At 39.5% G+C, this 15345-nt stretch overlaps 1 protein-coding gene across 1 annotated transcript; it reads left to right on the top strand.

The window, feature by feature from the left end:
- The first annotated feature begins 13080 nt into the window (after positions 1-13080).
- Positions 13081-14235, top strand: LOC132832584 (muscarinic acetylcholine receptor M2-like). Its single transcript, XM_060850673.1, has one exon. The coding sequence runs from the start codon at positions 13081-13083 to the stop codon at positions 14233-14235; it is 1155 nt and encodes a 384-aa protein (XP_060706656.1).
- Positions 14236-15345: the final 1110 nt, after the last annotated feature.

Here is a 15345-nt window from a genome sequence, read left to right as displayed (position 1 = left end):
AAGAGAAGCCACTTTCTTTCTTCATTTGGAGTTTACTCTTACACAGTGGAGTGCTGGCCCTGATTCTGATTTATTTCAGCTTCGGGAGCATACTTTAATATCACTGTGAATTAACTAGTGACTTGATATGAGGGAAATCACTCTCACGTGAATGCACTATCTGTTGTTCTTTCCAAGACATAACCACATTGACCTTGCGAGAAGTTCGTGAGCACGGACTAGACACCAAGAGGCATGAACAAATGTCACTGTTATCCAAACATGCAGGTATACAGTGACACAAATTCGACTGGAACAATAGATCCATGCTGGGATAGGCGAAACAAGGACACACGTGGGAATTTTTGGAGGCCTGTCATTCAAAGCAGAATTCCATCATTGAACAGAGAGATTTGGATCCCACTTATCAGTCTTACAAAAACAGTTCTGGGAATGATATCCCCGACCATAACATCCCAGGACATATAAATAGCAATCCAGACAGAAAACAAAAGCTTCAGCAGAGGATCACTGATGACGAAACATCTGAGAGAAAACTCACCACCTGAGCAAGCGAACCTACAACCGATATTTAACATAAACATTGAGAAATGACGTGATTTTAGAAGGTGACAATGAGTGATAGAATGATGGTTGTCATGGATGCACAGAGATAGGGCAGAGAATATAGCTTAATGATATCTCAAAAATATGGAGCCTTGGAGAGCTGAAGTATTACACCAAATACCAGAAGTTATAAGGATGGACAGAGGCAATAAGTTGTGGGAGTTGTCAGGAGGAGCGTTTGGGATGAATGGGGATGAGAAACTTTATCAGCTATGATTGAATGGCAGAGCAGAGTCTATGCACTGAATGGCCGAGTTTCTGCTTCTGTGTCGTATGGTCTTATATGGAAAGGCATTGGAGGAAACTATAGCAATGAGGACACATGTTACTTTACAGCAATACAAAATGCTGTCAGAGATGAAGCAATTTTATGAAGTGGAATGAGTACCGAGGCTGAATACATGTACAGAATTAAAGAATTGTCCAACGTTGCATAAAGAGGATGGAGGTTAGAAGCTGCAGCGTGTTGCAGATAGTGAAATGATTTTCAAGATTGTTGAGTGTTAAAGAAAAAAGTTGGATTGCAGAAACTTAAGGAAGTTTCTGACATATAGTAGTGTTTTTTTTAAAAAGAAGTTTATACACGTCGGGATGTTTCAATTTTTCTTGATCAAAGATGATACACAGATAAGAAGGGGTAATATTGAATACACATGAAGAGAATGGTTCCTACATAATTTTTTTTTTATATAGCCTGTATTTGTCAACCAACCATCCAGACCGATTGACTAACAGTGTAACTTTTAAAAAGATCAAGCCTACATGTTTCTGAAAGACTTGTTCTATTTTATGTTGTCAATTTAGTTTAAATCCACCCCAAGACCTTAGCAAGCGTTACCATGTGCTCCTACTTTCATTCAGATGCATTCCCTCTGATTTCTCGTTTCATTTCACCTAGCAGCGATATGAATACCTCTGAAATCTAAAAACGTCCTCCCCAAACAATCTCTGCAGTTATCTATTCCATCTATCTATTCCTATAAGCAGGGCTCTCTGATTTGAATAATATTACTGCTGACAAACTGTTTTTCAATTCCCTAAGATCTGTTTGCAGAATCATATTTTTCTTTCTTCCTGTGTTGGTGTACCAACATGGATCTTGTACTTTGGATATGCACCACTAATTAAAATCATGTTTCTCAGTATGCTCACATTTTGTCTTTAATGAAACATGTTGGGTTACGTTCCATGTTCTGGGACATCATCACATTTGCTATTTTTCTTAATCTTGCTATCACAAAGGTCACCACTTGCTTCTTTTGGGAACTTACACGCTCATTGATTATTATAACTTCCTGATTCGTCTCCCAAGTCCAGCAGAGGACTGCCGCTGGTTCATCTCTTTCTGGGATTTCTCGGCCTGCACTGCTCTTCTTTTTAAAATTTTCTGTCCATCCTCGGAATACAAGGCAAGTTTTCCAATCTCCCTCTCTACAATTGGGGTGTCTTCTCTGTGGCTACATCATTTAAAATCTTTGCCTTGGCTCCATAGTCTCAAACATTTCCTAAAGTGCCCTACTCCACTTTTTTGTTCATATCCACAACTTGACTCCCCAGGAATGCTGACAGACTGTCAAGCAGTCCTTTCATAGTCCTCTTCTCGGAATTCAGGAATACGTTCGACCTTGCTTCCCTGAATCCCAAACTCAAGCTGCATCAATTCCACATTTCAATGAGTCAAACTTACATTCTACGACAAAAAACGCCTGGTGGTGCAATCATATAGAGTAATCAGGACTGTAACGGTTCTGACTATCAATCTCAGAGTTACTGTTGTCATGATCGTCGACATTGCCATGCTGCCATCCATCCATAATAACAGAATGATTCAACTCGTTGTCGTTAACATGAGCTATTTCGGCATTAGATCATGTTTTGGCGGGAATGCTGAAATTATAATGTATATTGCAAGAACAAATGTTATATACAAGCTGAGTCACAAAGTGTGCATTAACAGTAAGCTGACTTGAGAATCGCAACTCTAAGCACCAACAACTCTCAGTGTTCTCTTTTCCAGCGGTGACACAAGGACAATATACAATGAGAGGAAAAACTACTGGACAATTGTCAAATTTAGTGCCATGTGAAATCCTTGAGTATACATGACAGAAAAATATTGCCGACTAAGAAGCTCATGTCAAAAAGTGACAGTTGCTAAGCGAAACCCATCTGTACAACCTCATTCGCATGATAGACATTGACTGTATACATGAAGACCTCTGGACAATGAACTGACACGAATAGTTACTTCAACAAGAAATCTAGGCCTTCAGTACCAGGAAACCTAGAAACTTAGTGTGAATATTGCAGCATTGATCGAGATGAATAGGTTGATGTCACAGAGAGGCATAAATTCTGGACGCTGTCTATTTGGATAGATGGTTGGGGCCATGTGCAGAAATAGAAAGATTCACTGGCTCCGAAGAACCATTTACGAAAAAAATCGTCGGTGTTTCATTCACTTCTGCAAGATTCTCTGTGCTTCTAAATCAACGAAAACAGTGAAATAATTGGATGCTGCCTGAACTGCTGTGCTCTTCCAGCACCAATTCCAGAATCTTGTTTCCAGCATCTGCAGTCATTGTTTTTATCTTGATCTTAAACGCAAGGTCGAGCACCAAAGTTGTGAGATAAAGTAAATGAGTGAGACATTTCAAAACAGATTGTGTTTAACCCAGTAAGGTAACTGTAGTTCATGGTTGTGAATTCCACACAATTCAAACACAATCAATATAAATGCTATGTTACAGGGTGCATTGAGGTCCAGTGTTAATGTACTGACCACTGACCAAGGAGACCCAAGTTCATGTATAAACTTTTTAGAGTGTTAGAGATGTGCTGCAGGGAAACAATCCACTTAGCTCCATCCCGTTCTGGTCCATGCCGAACAGATATATCAACTAATCTCATCCAATTTTCCAGCACTAGGCCCATATCCCTCTAAATCCTTCCTATTCATATACGCATCCAGATGTATTTTAAATGTTGCAGTTGTACTAGCCTCCACCACTTCATCTGGCAGGTTGTTTCAGACACGCAGCACACTCAGTATGAAAAAGTTGCCCCTCAGGTCTTTTTATATTTTCCCCTTTCACCATAAACATATGGCCTCTAGTTCTTCCCCTGTCCGAGAAAAAAAGACTTTCTCTACTTATGCTATCCATGACCCTCATGACTTTATAAACTTCAATGTGGTCACCCTCCAGCCTTGACACTCTAGGCAAAACAGCCCCAGTCTATTCAGTCTCTCTCTATAGCTGAAATCATCCAACGCTGGCAGTATCGATGTAAATCTTTTCTGAATCCTTTCAACTTTTTTAACATCCTTCCAATAGGAAGGAGACCAGAACTGCAGGTAATATTGCAAAAGTGGTCTAACCAACGTCCTGTACAGCCACAACATTAACTCTCAAATCCTTTCCTCAATTATCTGAACAATAGAAAACATACCAAATGCCTTCTTCACTGTGGTATCTGCCCGTGACTCTCGTTTCAAAGAGCTATGAGCCTGCACTCCAAAGTCTCTTTGTACAGCAACACACCCTCGGAACTCACCATTAAGTGTATACATTCTGCTAAGATTTGGTTTCTAAAATGCAGCACATCACATTTATCTGAATTAAACTCCATCTACCACTCCTCAGCCCATTGGCCGATTTGATCAACATCCTGTTGCAACCTGAGGTAACCTTGTTCACTTTCCATACTTTAAATTCCGGTGGCATCTGCAAATTTACTAATTATACCTATTACGTTCATAGTCAAATCATTTATACAAAATGACAATAAGTAATGGATCCTGCACCGTGCACTGATGGCACTCCACAACGCTGATCGCAGGCCTCCAGTTTGCAAAGCAACCCTCCACCACCACACACTGTCATCTACTTTCAAACCACTTCTGTATTGAAATGGCTAGTTCTCCCCTTGTTCCACGAAATCTAACCTTGCTAACCAGTCTCACATTGTGACCCTCGTCGAACACCTTACTGAAGTCAATATAGATCACGTCTACCATTCTTCCGTCATGAATCCTGTTTGTTACTTCTTCAAAAAACGTAGTCAAGTTTGTGAGACATGATTTCACACGCACAAAGCCATATTTCCAAATATGTGCAAATCCTGTTCCTCATGATCCCTTCCATCTACTTGACCATCATCGACTGCAAGCTTACTAGTCTACAGATTCGGGGCTTGTCCTCATCACCTTTCTTAAATAATGGTAGCACCTAAGCCAACCACCAGTCTTCTGGCATCTCACCTGTGACTATTGATGCTACAAATATCTCGGCAAGGGGCCCAGCAACCACTTTGCTAGCATCCCAAAGAGTTCTGAGATACACCTGAACAGTTCCTGGGGATTTATCCACCTTTGCACATTTCAAGACATCCAGCACGTCCTCCTCTGTAAAACAGACATTTTTCAAGATGCCAACATCTATTTCCTCACGTTCTATATCTTTCATGTTCTTCTCCACAGTAAACACGAATGAAATACTCGATTAATATCTATCCCATCTCGTTCAGCTTCACAAAAAGATTGCCTTGCTCTTGGTATTCGCTCCAAGTTAAACTGTTGTCCTTAATGTATTTGTGAAAAGCCATTGGGTTCACCTTAACACTATTTGTGAAAGGTAACTCATGACTCCTTTTTCACCATCCTGATTTCCCTCTTAAGCATGCGCTTGCTGCTTTTATAGTTTACTCAGAATTGACTCAATCTCTCCTGTCTACACCGGACATAAGGTAAAAACAATGACTGCCGATGCTGAAAACCCTAGTTTAGATTTAGAGTGGTGCTGGAAAAGCACAGCAGTTCAGGCAACATCCAAGGAGCAGTAAAATCGATGTTTCGGGCAAAAGCCCTTCATCAGGAATAATAATCTATAACTGGCATAAGCTTCCTTCTTTTTCTTAACCAAGCCTTCAATCTCTCTAGTCATCCAGCATTCCACACACCTATCAGCTTGTCCTTTCACGCAAACAGTAATTATTGGCTCTGGATTCACATTATCTCATTTCTGAAGGATTCCCATTTCCAAGTACATTTTACCTGTGAACATTTGCCCCCAATCAACTGATGAAATATCTGCCTAACACCGTCAAAATTAGCCTTCCTCCAATTTAGAACTTCAACTGTTCGATCTGGTCTATCTTTTTCTATTGCTATTTTAATACTAATGGAATTATAATCGTTGGTCCCAAAGTGCGCCCCCTCTAAAACGTCAGTCAGCTGCCCTGCATTGTTTCCCAACAGTAGGTCAAGTTTTGGACCTTCTCTAGTAGGTGCATCCACAATACTGACTCTGGGAACAGCTAGATTTAGTAAATGCATGTTAATCAAATGGTTGATTTGGCCCAGGTTCACGACACCTGTTTTTTTTGTTCCTCAGTGACGACAACACTAGTCTGTATAGAATTAAACTGTGTCACTAGAGGCGGTTCATCTTTTATTAATAAGAAGCCGATTTCAGTGCGCTTTATGTCTTAGTGAAACAGGGCGAAACAGCTCCAATACGAAGACAGGAATGAACAACTGGAAGACAACTTGTATCGTCGTTCATGTGAAAAGCGTTCACTGTATATTTGTTGCAGTTATTGGTTATCTTGGTGAGTCTGCACATCCACATACTTTTTGTATACTGTATTCCTTATTGCACAATTGAAATTCTGCAAATGCAGATATTTTGATCTTCACAGATGCTTAATTCCTTCTGTGAATGATAATGTTCCAAATTGACTTGACTTAATTTTCACTCAGCAGTTCGTTCCTTCTGAATCCAATAGCATTTGCCCATAGCCGCCATATGTTTTGATGGGTCCTTGTCAAGATTAAAAATAAAATTTCTCAATCTCCAATGCAAATAAAAGTCCGAATGTTATTTTGCAGATGATATACGGAATACTTCCAGCATTAGATACCTGGTAGGACTCGTAAATCAAGAATAAATATTGAAATCGTTTTAGAAACCATTTTCAGTCCTGCAGCTCACTTCCTACCATTTCTATTTCACACCAATGTTTCACCTTACACATGGTGTAATGTTAGAAAAAGTATAAAATGTCTTTCATAAATCAGGTGATGTGTTCAATTCATTTTAAATTGTGCCGTTCCCAATCATTGCTTCGATATCATTAAATATTATGTTTTTGCTAACCTACTAGTGACTCTGTCAGTCGGCCACACAAATAATATCCCATGAGGTCACTCTTACCTTGAATGAGGATGTTTCTTTGTCCAGTATACTATTTGTCCAACATCTAGATCTTCTTCCTTCTCTTAAGCATGTGCTTGCTGCTTTTATAGTTTTCTCAGGATTGACTCAATCTCTCCTGTCTACACCTGACATAAAGATACAGACCAGTGTGGTTATGAGAAGAAGAAGCACTTTGCATTATGAAGATAAAATTGATTTTAACAAGAAACATTCTCAGCATTTTCTCTATCAACGCCATTCATTAACCCTTACTGCTCAATTTTACTAAGGAGTAATTGCTTTATTAGACGTCCTTGAACATGTGAAAACGTGACATTATTTTGGGAAAGAACATAATGATCGACTAATTAGAAAAATTGATCAGGATGCTGTATGATTAACAAAGCCCAGTTACAGTAGTGAATTGGGTTATTTGCAGTTTGGAAGGAACGTCTATAATTTGTGACTGCAAGAATTATTAATTCAGAAACTATACTTTCTGGATGTTTTACTGACCTGCGGTCTTCTCAACAAGGAACATTCGATGCTAATGGAAATGCAGTAGTCAATCTTTAAAAAAGCAAGCTTGTAATATCTGGTATTGACAGGTAAAATGTGCAACCACTTGGCTGAATCAACGAATTAGAAATGAATACAAAATCAATGTACTCTTTCTTGGGAAAATGAGCGAAATCAAAATAAACTAAGTGAAACAGTCAGACGTTAATAAGTAGACTAATTTAAACTCACGGATGTCAGCAAGATATGCTGAGCAACAGCTGCCCTCCAGCGCCACGGCAATAGTAACTGAAAGTGGCGTCTGACACAGGGATGGTGGAGGAGGAAGACATAAAAGGTAAAAAGGTCAAGCAGACTCTAAACACAAAACGAGAAACTTCACAGAATTTTGACATCCATTCGCGTTATGCAGGGGATATTTGAGAAAAGTGATAAATTTTCGTTGTCAGTTCTCTTTCCAATAACGTCTGGGTATACTCTATTCAGTCTTTAAGCATTTGTTTCTAACGTTGATGTTGGTTAATGAATAAATGGTGTCATTTAGCCACAATGCAACACAGTCTAATGGATGTTTCCACATCTCATTAAAAATTCAGCGTGAATTGTATTGTCGGAGGAAAAAGAATTAAAAGAGCACTGTACAGTTGGTGGGGCAGTATGACAAAATAACATGGCTTGAGGAATCAGTGCTGGGTAAAAGAATTTCTGCAATATCAGATGGTCAGTGCTTATAGGATGTTGCATTAATATTGGCAGGCAGCATTGAAGCGTTGGGTGGAAGGACTAAAATAATGTTCTGCCCTGTTGCAAGACGAATGCAAAAGGATTGCTGCACTGAGATGTCAAAATGATGATCTTGTCGACCTCTCTTCATGGGGCAAACTTTTATATGCCACTCTGTCGCTGTACACCTGGCTTATGTTCTATTGGGAAATAATCAAGTTTACAAAAAAAGGCTTTCTTGCATTGTCACAGAACTTCTTTTGGGCATTTGCTGTGTGAAAATTAGCTGTTTTACTTCTTTTTCAAATTTGAAAATTTGTTAATTTGCTTTTGCACACTTTGAATATCTGGTAGCCCATGTTGAATGCTCCAATTATCGATTTTTCATGGCATGTGGAAAGGTAATAATTTGTTACCCGACTGTAAATATTATTGAATGAAGACATTTATAATGAAGTTCCTGAAACATCTACTCTCATGCCCCTTGGATGCGACCTAACTTGCTGTGCTTTTCCAGCACCACAATTTTCGATTCAGACGCTCCAGCATATGCAGACCTCACTTTATCCTTTCCCTCTCATGTAGGAGAAAGTGAGGACTACAGATGCTGGAGATCAGAGCTGAAATATATGTTGCTGGAAAAGCGCAACATGTCAGGCAGCATCCAAGGAGCAGGAGAATCGACGTTTCGGGCATAAGCCCTCCTTCAGGAAATTCCCGAAGAAGGTTTATGCCAGAAACGTCGATTCACCTGCTCCTTGGATGCTGCCTGACCTGCTGTGCTTTTCCAGCAACACATTTTTCAGCCCATTTCTTCTCATGTGCCAAACATACTTATCTATAATTGTTTGTGCAACTTCATCTGGCTGCATTTTTTGTTTAAAACATTTCATAAATGCCAGATTAACAGTTAGACTGCAGAGACATGATAAATATTGTGTTTTCCATCACAACCTTGAATACACATGAAGTGAGGCATTAAAAAACAGCAAAAACGTCTTTAGCATAATTTTCAAAGGAGAAGCTTCAGATGAAATTTCTGTTTTTGTAAAACTGGCATTGCCTTTTTTTAGCTTTGAAAAGAAACAGCAACAGAAATCTTACCCTCGCATGGTATTCAGCACCTCTTTCATAAAATACTTATAAGTATAAAAATCGTAAAAGTATATCTTGTTAAAGTTTCATTAATAGGCCACTGCCAACTATTTGAATTTCGTAACATCAAAATCGAATACTCTTCCTTTGAGAGTTGTCTCTCTCCCAGTCGTTTTAATTTGGCTTCACAAATTTATCAGAACGAGAAGTTATCAGATGTGATGTCTGTGAGCTGATCCTAATATGATGCATGTGTTCTTCTTTCTCAACTAACTGAAATTACTGCCTTTCTTGGACCTCTGCTTGAGCTCATAGTTGACGTTAAGCTCATCAGTCAAATGTCTGACAATATTCTACCATTACCAGCTCAATTTTCGTTGAGTATAAAGTTATTCGAACAGGAACACTTCAACTAACGGACTTACCATCTTTTGAGACAAGTTTTCAACGTCACTCAACAAGTCTTCAATCATTTCAACACCAGAAATTAACGATGAAATGTATTCTTTGATAGTACTGAATTCAAATACTGCTGTAAAAATGAAAATTGCATCGATGCTCTTTTTTTAAATTTCACTCACCAGGATATATTGCAACATAACTAATTTTAGAAGTACTATCACTTTCACTGAATAAAAAGTGTGATGTTTCGCTGGCAAATGAACTATGCTTAGCAGAGGATTTGCCATGCATTATACATCAGTTAATAATGATTGACACATAACTGGCAGAACATTTTATAAAGTTCATGCTGACATGTTGTATTTGTTCGGGAAAAAATAAATTGTCTGTTTTCCATGCAAAAAGAAAAACATGGAAGAATATTACCTGCATGGGGAGAAGTTGCAGCAGACGTCTGATGTGCATTAGGTTCTGAATGTCTCATGCTTTTATCGCCAATACCAGTGTGCAGTTACAAGAAGTAATTTGGGAACGTCCTGCAAATATATAATTGTTGCGAGTGGCACACAAAGATTCTGCAAGACATTGCTATAACTGTATCTAACGTGCTGTGCACAACATTGCTCGCCTTCTTAAAGAATGATCCAAATGTGTTGGAATCAGTTCGGAGAAGGGTCACTAGATCAATACTTGAAATGAGGGAGACACACACATACACATACTCGCTCACACATGCATGCGCACGCACATGGACGCGCACACACGCAAACACACACGCGCACACACACATATACACACACACACACACACACACACACATATACACACACACACACACACACACATATGTGAAAACCTCACTTCCTGACGAGGCAGGGAGGGGAGAACTTTGAAACTTCTAATTTGAAAGCACACGAATTTTTGTGAAACATGGACGCAAAATTTCATCACTGGCAGGCAGGCGTGCACAAAGGACCAACCATGCTATTATTTAATGGCAGAACAGGCTTGTTAGGCTGAGCGCCCTACTCCGGCAACTAATTCATATTTCCACATCTTTCAGTGCCTTCAGAAATGCACCAGAGAATCCCAGTCAGCCACTGTAATAACTGGAACGATCACTTTATTAATATCTACTGGTAACGTGCTATTCTGCAAAGAAATTATGCCTTGATTATCCAAAGTCAAATTCAAAGGTTGGTAGGAGATTTGTAGCTCGGGTGCTCGTTGTTGTGGTTCTGTTCGCCAAGCTGGGAATTTGTGTTGCAGACGTTTCACCCCCTGTCTAGGTGACATCCTCAGTGCTTGGGAGCCTCCGGCGAAGCGCTTCTGTGATCTTTCCTCCGCCATTTGTCGTGGTTTGAATCTGCCACTTCCGGTTGTCAGTTCCAGCTGTCCGTTGCAGTGGCCGGCATAGTGGGTCCAGATCGATGTGCTTATTGATTGAATCTGTGGATGAGTGCCATGCCTCTAGGAATTCCCTGGCTGTTCTCTGTTTGGCGTGTCCTATAATAGTAGTGTTGTCCCAGTCGAATTCATGTTGCTTGTCATCTGCGTGTGTGGCTACTAAGGATAGCTGGTCGTGTCGTTTCGTGGCTAGTTGGTGTTCATGGATGCGGATCGTTACCTGTCTTCCTGTTTGTCCTATGTAGTGTATTGTGCAGTCCTTGCATGGGATTATGTACACTACATTGGTTTTGCTCATGCTGGGTATCGGGTCTTTCGTTCTGGTGAGTTGTTGTCTGAGAGTGGCTGTTGGTTTGTGTGGTGTTATGAGTCCAAGTGGTCGCAATAGTCTGGCTGTCAGTTCGGAAATGCTCTTGATGTGTGGTAGTGTGGCTAGTACTTGGGTTGTGGCATGTCCTCGTCCCCTTGTCTTTCCCTTCGGCATCTGTTGATGAAATTGCACGGGTATCCGTTTTCGGTGAATACATTGTATAGGTGTTCTTCTTCCTCTTTTTGCAGTTCTGGTGTACTGCAGTTTGTTGTGGCTCTTTTGAATAGTGTCTTGAACTAGAACTGCAAAAAAAGGAAGAAGAATACCTATACAATGCGTTCGCCAAAAACGGATACGCACGCAATTTCATCAACAGATGCCTCAGGGAAAGAGAACAGAACGAGGACATAACACAACCCAAAGTACGAGCCACACTACCATACCTCAAGAGCATTTCCGAACTGACAGCCAGACTACTGCGACCACTAGGACTCATAACATCACACAAACCAACAGCCACTCTCAGACAACAACTCACCAGAACGAAGGACCCGATACCCAGCATGAGGAAAACCAATGTAGTGTAGAAAATCCCATGCAAGGACTGCACAAAACACTACATAGGACAAACAGGAAGACAGCTAACGATCCGCTTCAATGAACACCAACTAGCCACGAAACAACACGACCAGCTATCCTCAGTAGCCACACAGGCAGATGACAAGCAAAATGAATTCGACTGGAACAACACTACTGTTATAGGACAAGCCAAACAGAGAACAGCCAGGGAATTCCTAGAGGCATGGCACTCATCCACAGATTCAATCAATAAGCATATCGATCTGGACCCAATATACCGGGCACTGCCACGGACAATTGGAACTGACGACCGGAAGTGGCAGATTCAAACCACTACAAATGGCGGAGGAAAGATCACAGAAGCGCTTCGCAGGATGTCACCTAGACAGGGGACGAAACGTCTGCAACACAAATTCGCAGCTTGGCGATCAGAACAACAACCAAAGTCAAATTTTCAACATCTCCATCTAAATTCTGTATTCACATTTCCTTTCCAAAGAGGGATTTTTCGACTCAACTTAGCTTTCCTCTTTTCATCGCCTTTTCTGCATCACAACTAGCGCATCTTTATATATATATATATATGCTCTGTATTGTCATTAATGCAATGAAATTGGTTCTGTAATGGAAAACATGAAAATACTCCTCAAATTGCGGCAGAACTAAGGGTCATGCAGTTTCAGCTTAATATTCGTGCTCTTGAAGTTTACACCACAGGTGGTGAATGCAAAGTGCATATATGCATGAGTTAATTACCTTTTAATCTTCATTGTCATATTCAGGTATGGGGAGTACACAAGGATGTGGACAAATCAGTTCATGAGTTATCAAAGGCCTAGGTCAACTTGCTTCGGATTGGTGTTTGATTCCGAAAATGCGAAAAATAACTTCTTAAATGTCGAACATAATGTTAAGCTCAAAATGCTGATCGCTAAGCTGTCATCATTTGTTTTAAAATGCCAGTATTCCAATCATCTGCCAACATATTCAATGTCTGTCATATGTCCAATTCAAATGACATGCAACTGAAAGAAAGTTTCAAAATTGAACGCGTCGAAACGCCCATTTAACATAATACTACAAGAACACAAAATCTGTAAAGTTTATGACAACACTTTTTAAAAGGTCTTCTTTTTAATTCTAAAAGATGTGTTTTTTAAAATGAACATTTTTTTCCTAATCCTTTGCTTTTCTCCTTTTTTTTATGCCTTATTAGTGCTAAGTACAAATCAGCCAAGACTAATGGCAAATGCAACAGAAGAAATTCAATCTCTCAGCATCTCAACGGACTTCTTCGCAAGTGCAGGATGGTGCCCTTACGAAACGGCTGAAATAGTCTGCACTGTGATTGTGACAGGAGCATTAAGTCTGGTGACTATCATTGGAAACATTCTGGTCATTATTTCTATCAAAATAAACAGACATTTACAAACTACTAACAACTACTTTATTTTCAGCTTAGCCTGTGCTGATTTGATCATTGGGGCATTCTCTATGAATCTTTACACTGTTTATACTGTAAATGGATATTGGCCTCTGGGTCCAGTGATTTGCGATTTATGGCTTACTGTAGACTATGTTGTCAGTAACGCCTCTGTTATGAACCTCCTTATCATAAGCTTTGACCGCTACTTCTGTGTGAAAAAGCCCCTTATCTACCCAGTGAAACGAACAACTAAGATGGTAGGGATGATGGTTGCAGCTGCTTGGGTTTTGTCTTTTTTCCTGTGGGCTCCTGCCATTCTCTTTTGGCAGTTCATTGTAGGGGAGCGGATTGTCCAAGAGGGCGAGTGTTACGTACAATTCTTCTCAAATCCACCTGTCACTTTTGGAACTGCTATAGTTTCCTTTTATATCCCAGTTACCATAATGACGATTTTGTATGTGCACATATCTCGTGCCAGCAAGACTCGAATGAAGGATGATAGAATTCAGCCTGAATTATGTATGGCAACCGTTACTCCAACTGTAGTGAATGGCAAATTAATGAAATCAAACCGCACCAAAACAGCAAATACTCTTGACGAGTTGCTGGAGGTCAACATCAGGAATAGGAATGACAGAGAGAACAGAACAACAAATAACATTATAAATGTGACCAGAACACATTTTAAGAGGGCAAATGGTGCGGTATTACGAGAAAAGAAGGTAACTAGGACCATTCTGGCTATTCTCCTGGTCTTCATAATTACATTTACTCCGTACCATGTCATGGTTCTCCTGGATACCTTCTGCTTAATCTGTGTCCCCAGCATACTTTGGAATATCGGATACTGGCTCTGTTATATCAATAGTACGCTAAATCCTGCCTGCTACGCATTGTGCAATATGACCTTCAAGAAGACGTTCAAACATCTTCTCCTGTGTCAGTACAAGAATATAAGTGCAACAAAGTAAGATACCAGTAATAATCACAATACAGCGAACACTTCTTTAAGTTACATCTGACCAAAATAGGAAACTTCAAGCTCATTTGGAAAGATTATCAGCAAGTTAACATGCTTATATGCCATAATATCAGCATATTTGAATTATATCCATCGAAATGGTAATGTCTCCCCTGAAAAAAAAGGTTCTGTATCGAATATCGAAGCACATGTGTGAGTAAACTCAAATGCCTTTGCCCAACATTATAATCATCAATTCATGTAGTGTCTGATTTTTATGTTGAAGAACTTTTATTTTTCAAATGAATTCGTTAATAATACATGAAATTGACCCTCCAGTTGTTGCATAAACGCTAGTTATTGTTGTTTATCTCCATTCACTTTGATGTCTTTCTTATGGATTGGTATGATGTTAACATTGCAGAGTTCGATCTCTCTTCTGTTTGGTGCAACGCCTGAACTCTATCTATCCCTGATATGAAAGTATCAAGGATATCGGGGGCAAAAACATTTTGCAACTAAACATAGTGACAGATCTGTTTCTTTCACTGGAATACCCATGAATCTTCCTTTAATTCCGTCAAATCAGGCAAAGCACATCCTGATATAAAAGACAGCATATGTAACAAGTCGATTTGAGCTGCTGAAGTTATAAATAATCCATAATTTTGAAAAAAGAAGGATATGAATTATTTATATTCTCAACATCACTCAGTTCTCCTGATTCTATCAGACTTTGTATTCAAATCCCTGCTGATGACAATGTAGTAAACGTTTCCTCTAATAAATGTCTTGTGTGCATCTGCTTTAAACGCTCTCTCCAAGTTATTTAGACTGAAGCAATTTTGAGTTCAATTCTCCCTTAACATGATGCAATTATGAAACAATAAGCTTCATTAGAATGAACAAGAATGTAGCCACGTTTCCATTTGTGGTCCAAGGTTTTGTGTGTAAAACATGATGAAAAATAATGTCACTACATATTGTTTAAGAATTTTATTTCCCATAATGTCTGCTCGGTGACTTAATATCTTCAACTTCATCTGTCAGCTGAGGATAGAAACACTTTCGTTCTGTTTCTAAGATTAGCTCCTGATCCTTATACATGATACGTATTTTT

This window comes from Hemiscyllium ocellatum, chromosome 35 (assembly GCF_020745735.1).
Source record: "Hemiscyllium ocellatum isolate sHemOce1 chromosome 35, sHemOce1.pat.X.cur, whole genome shotgun sequence".
Classification (NCBI taxonomy): domain Eukaryota; kingdom Metazoa; phylum Chordata; class Chondrichthyes; order Orectolobiformes; family Hemiscylliidae; genus Hemiscyllium; species Hemiscyllium ocellatum.
This window is presented reverse-complemented; position numbering and strand designations above follow the sequence as displayed.

Coding starts and splice junctions, on each gene's coding strand:
- LOC132832584 (XM_060850673.1), top strand. CDS start 13,081: ATGGCAAATGCAACAGAAGAAATTCAATCTCTCAGCATCTCAACGGAC.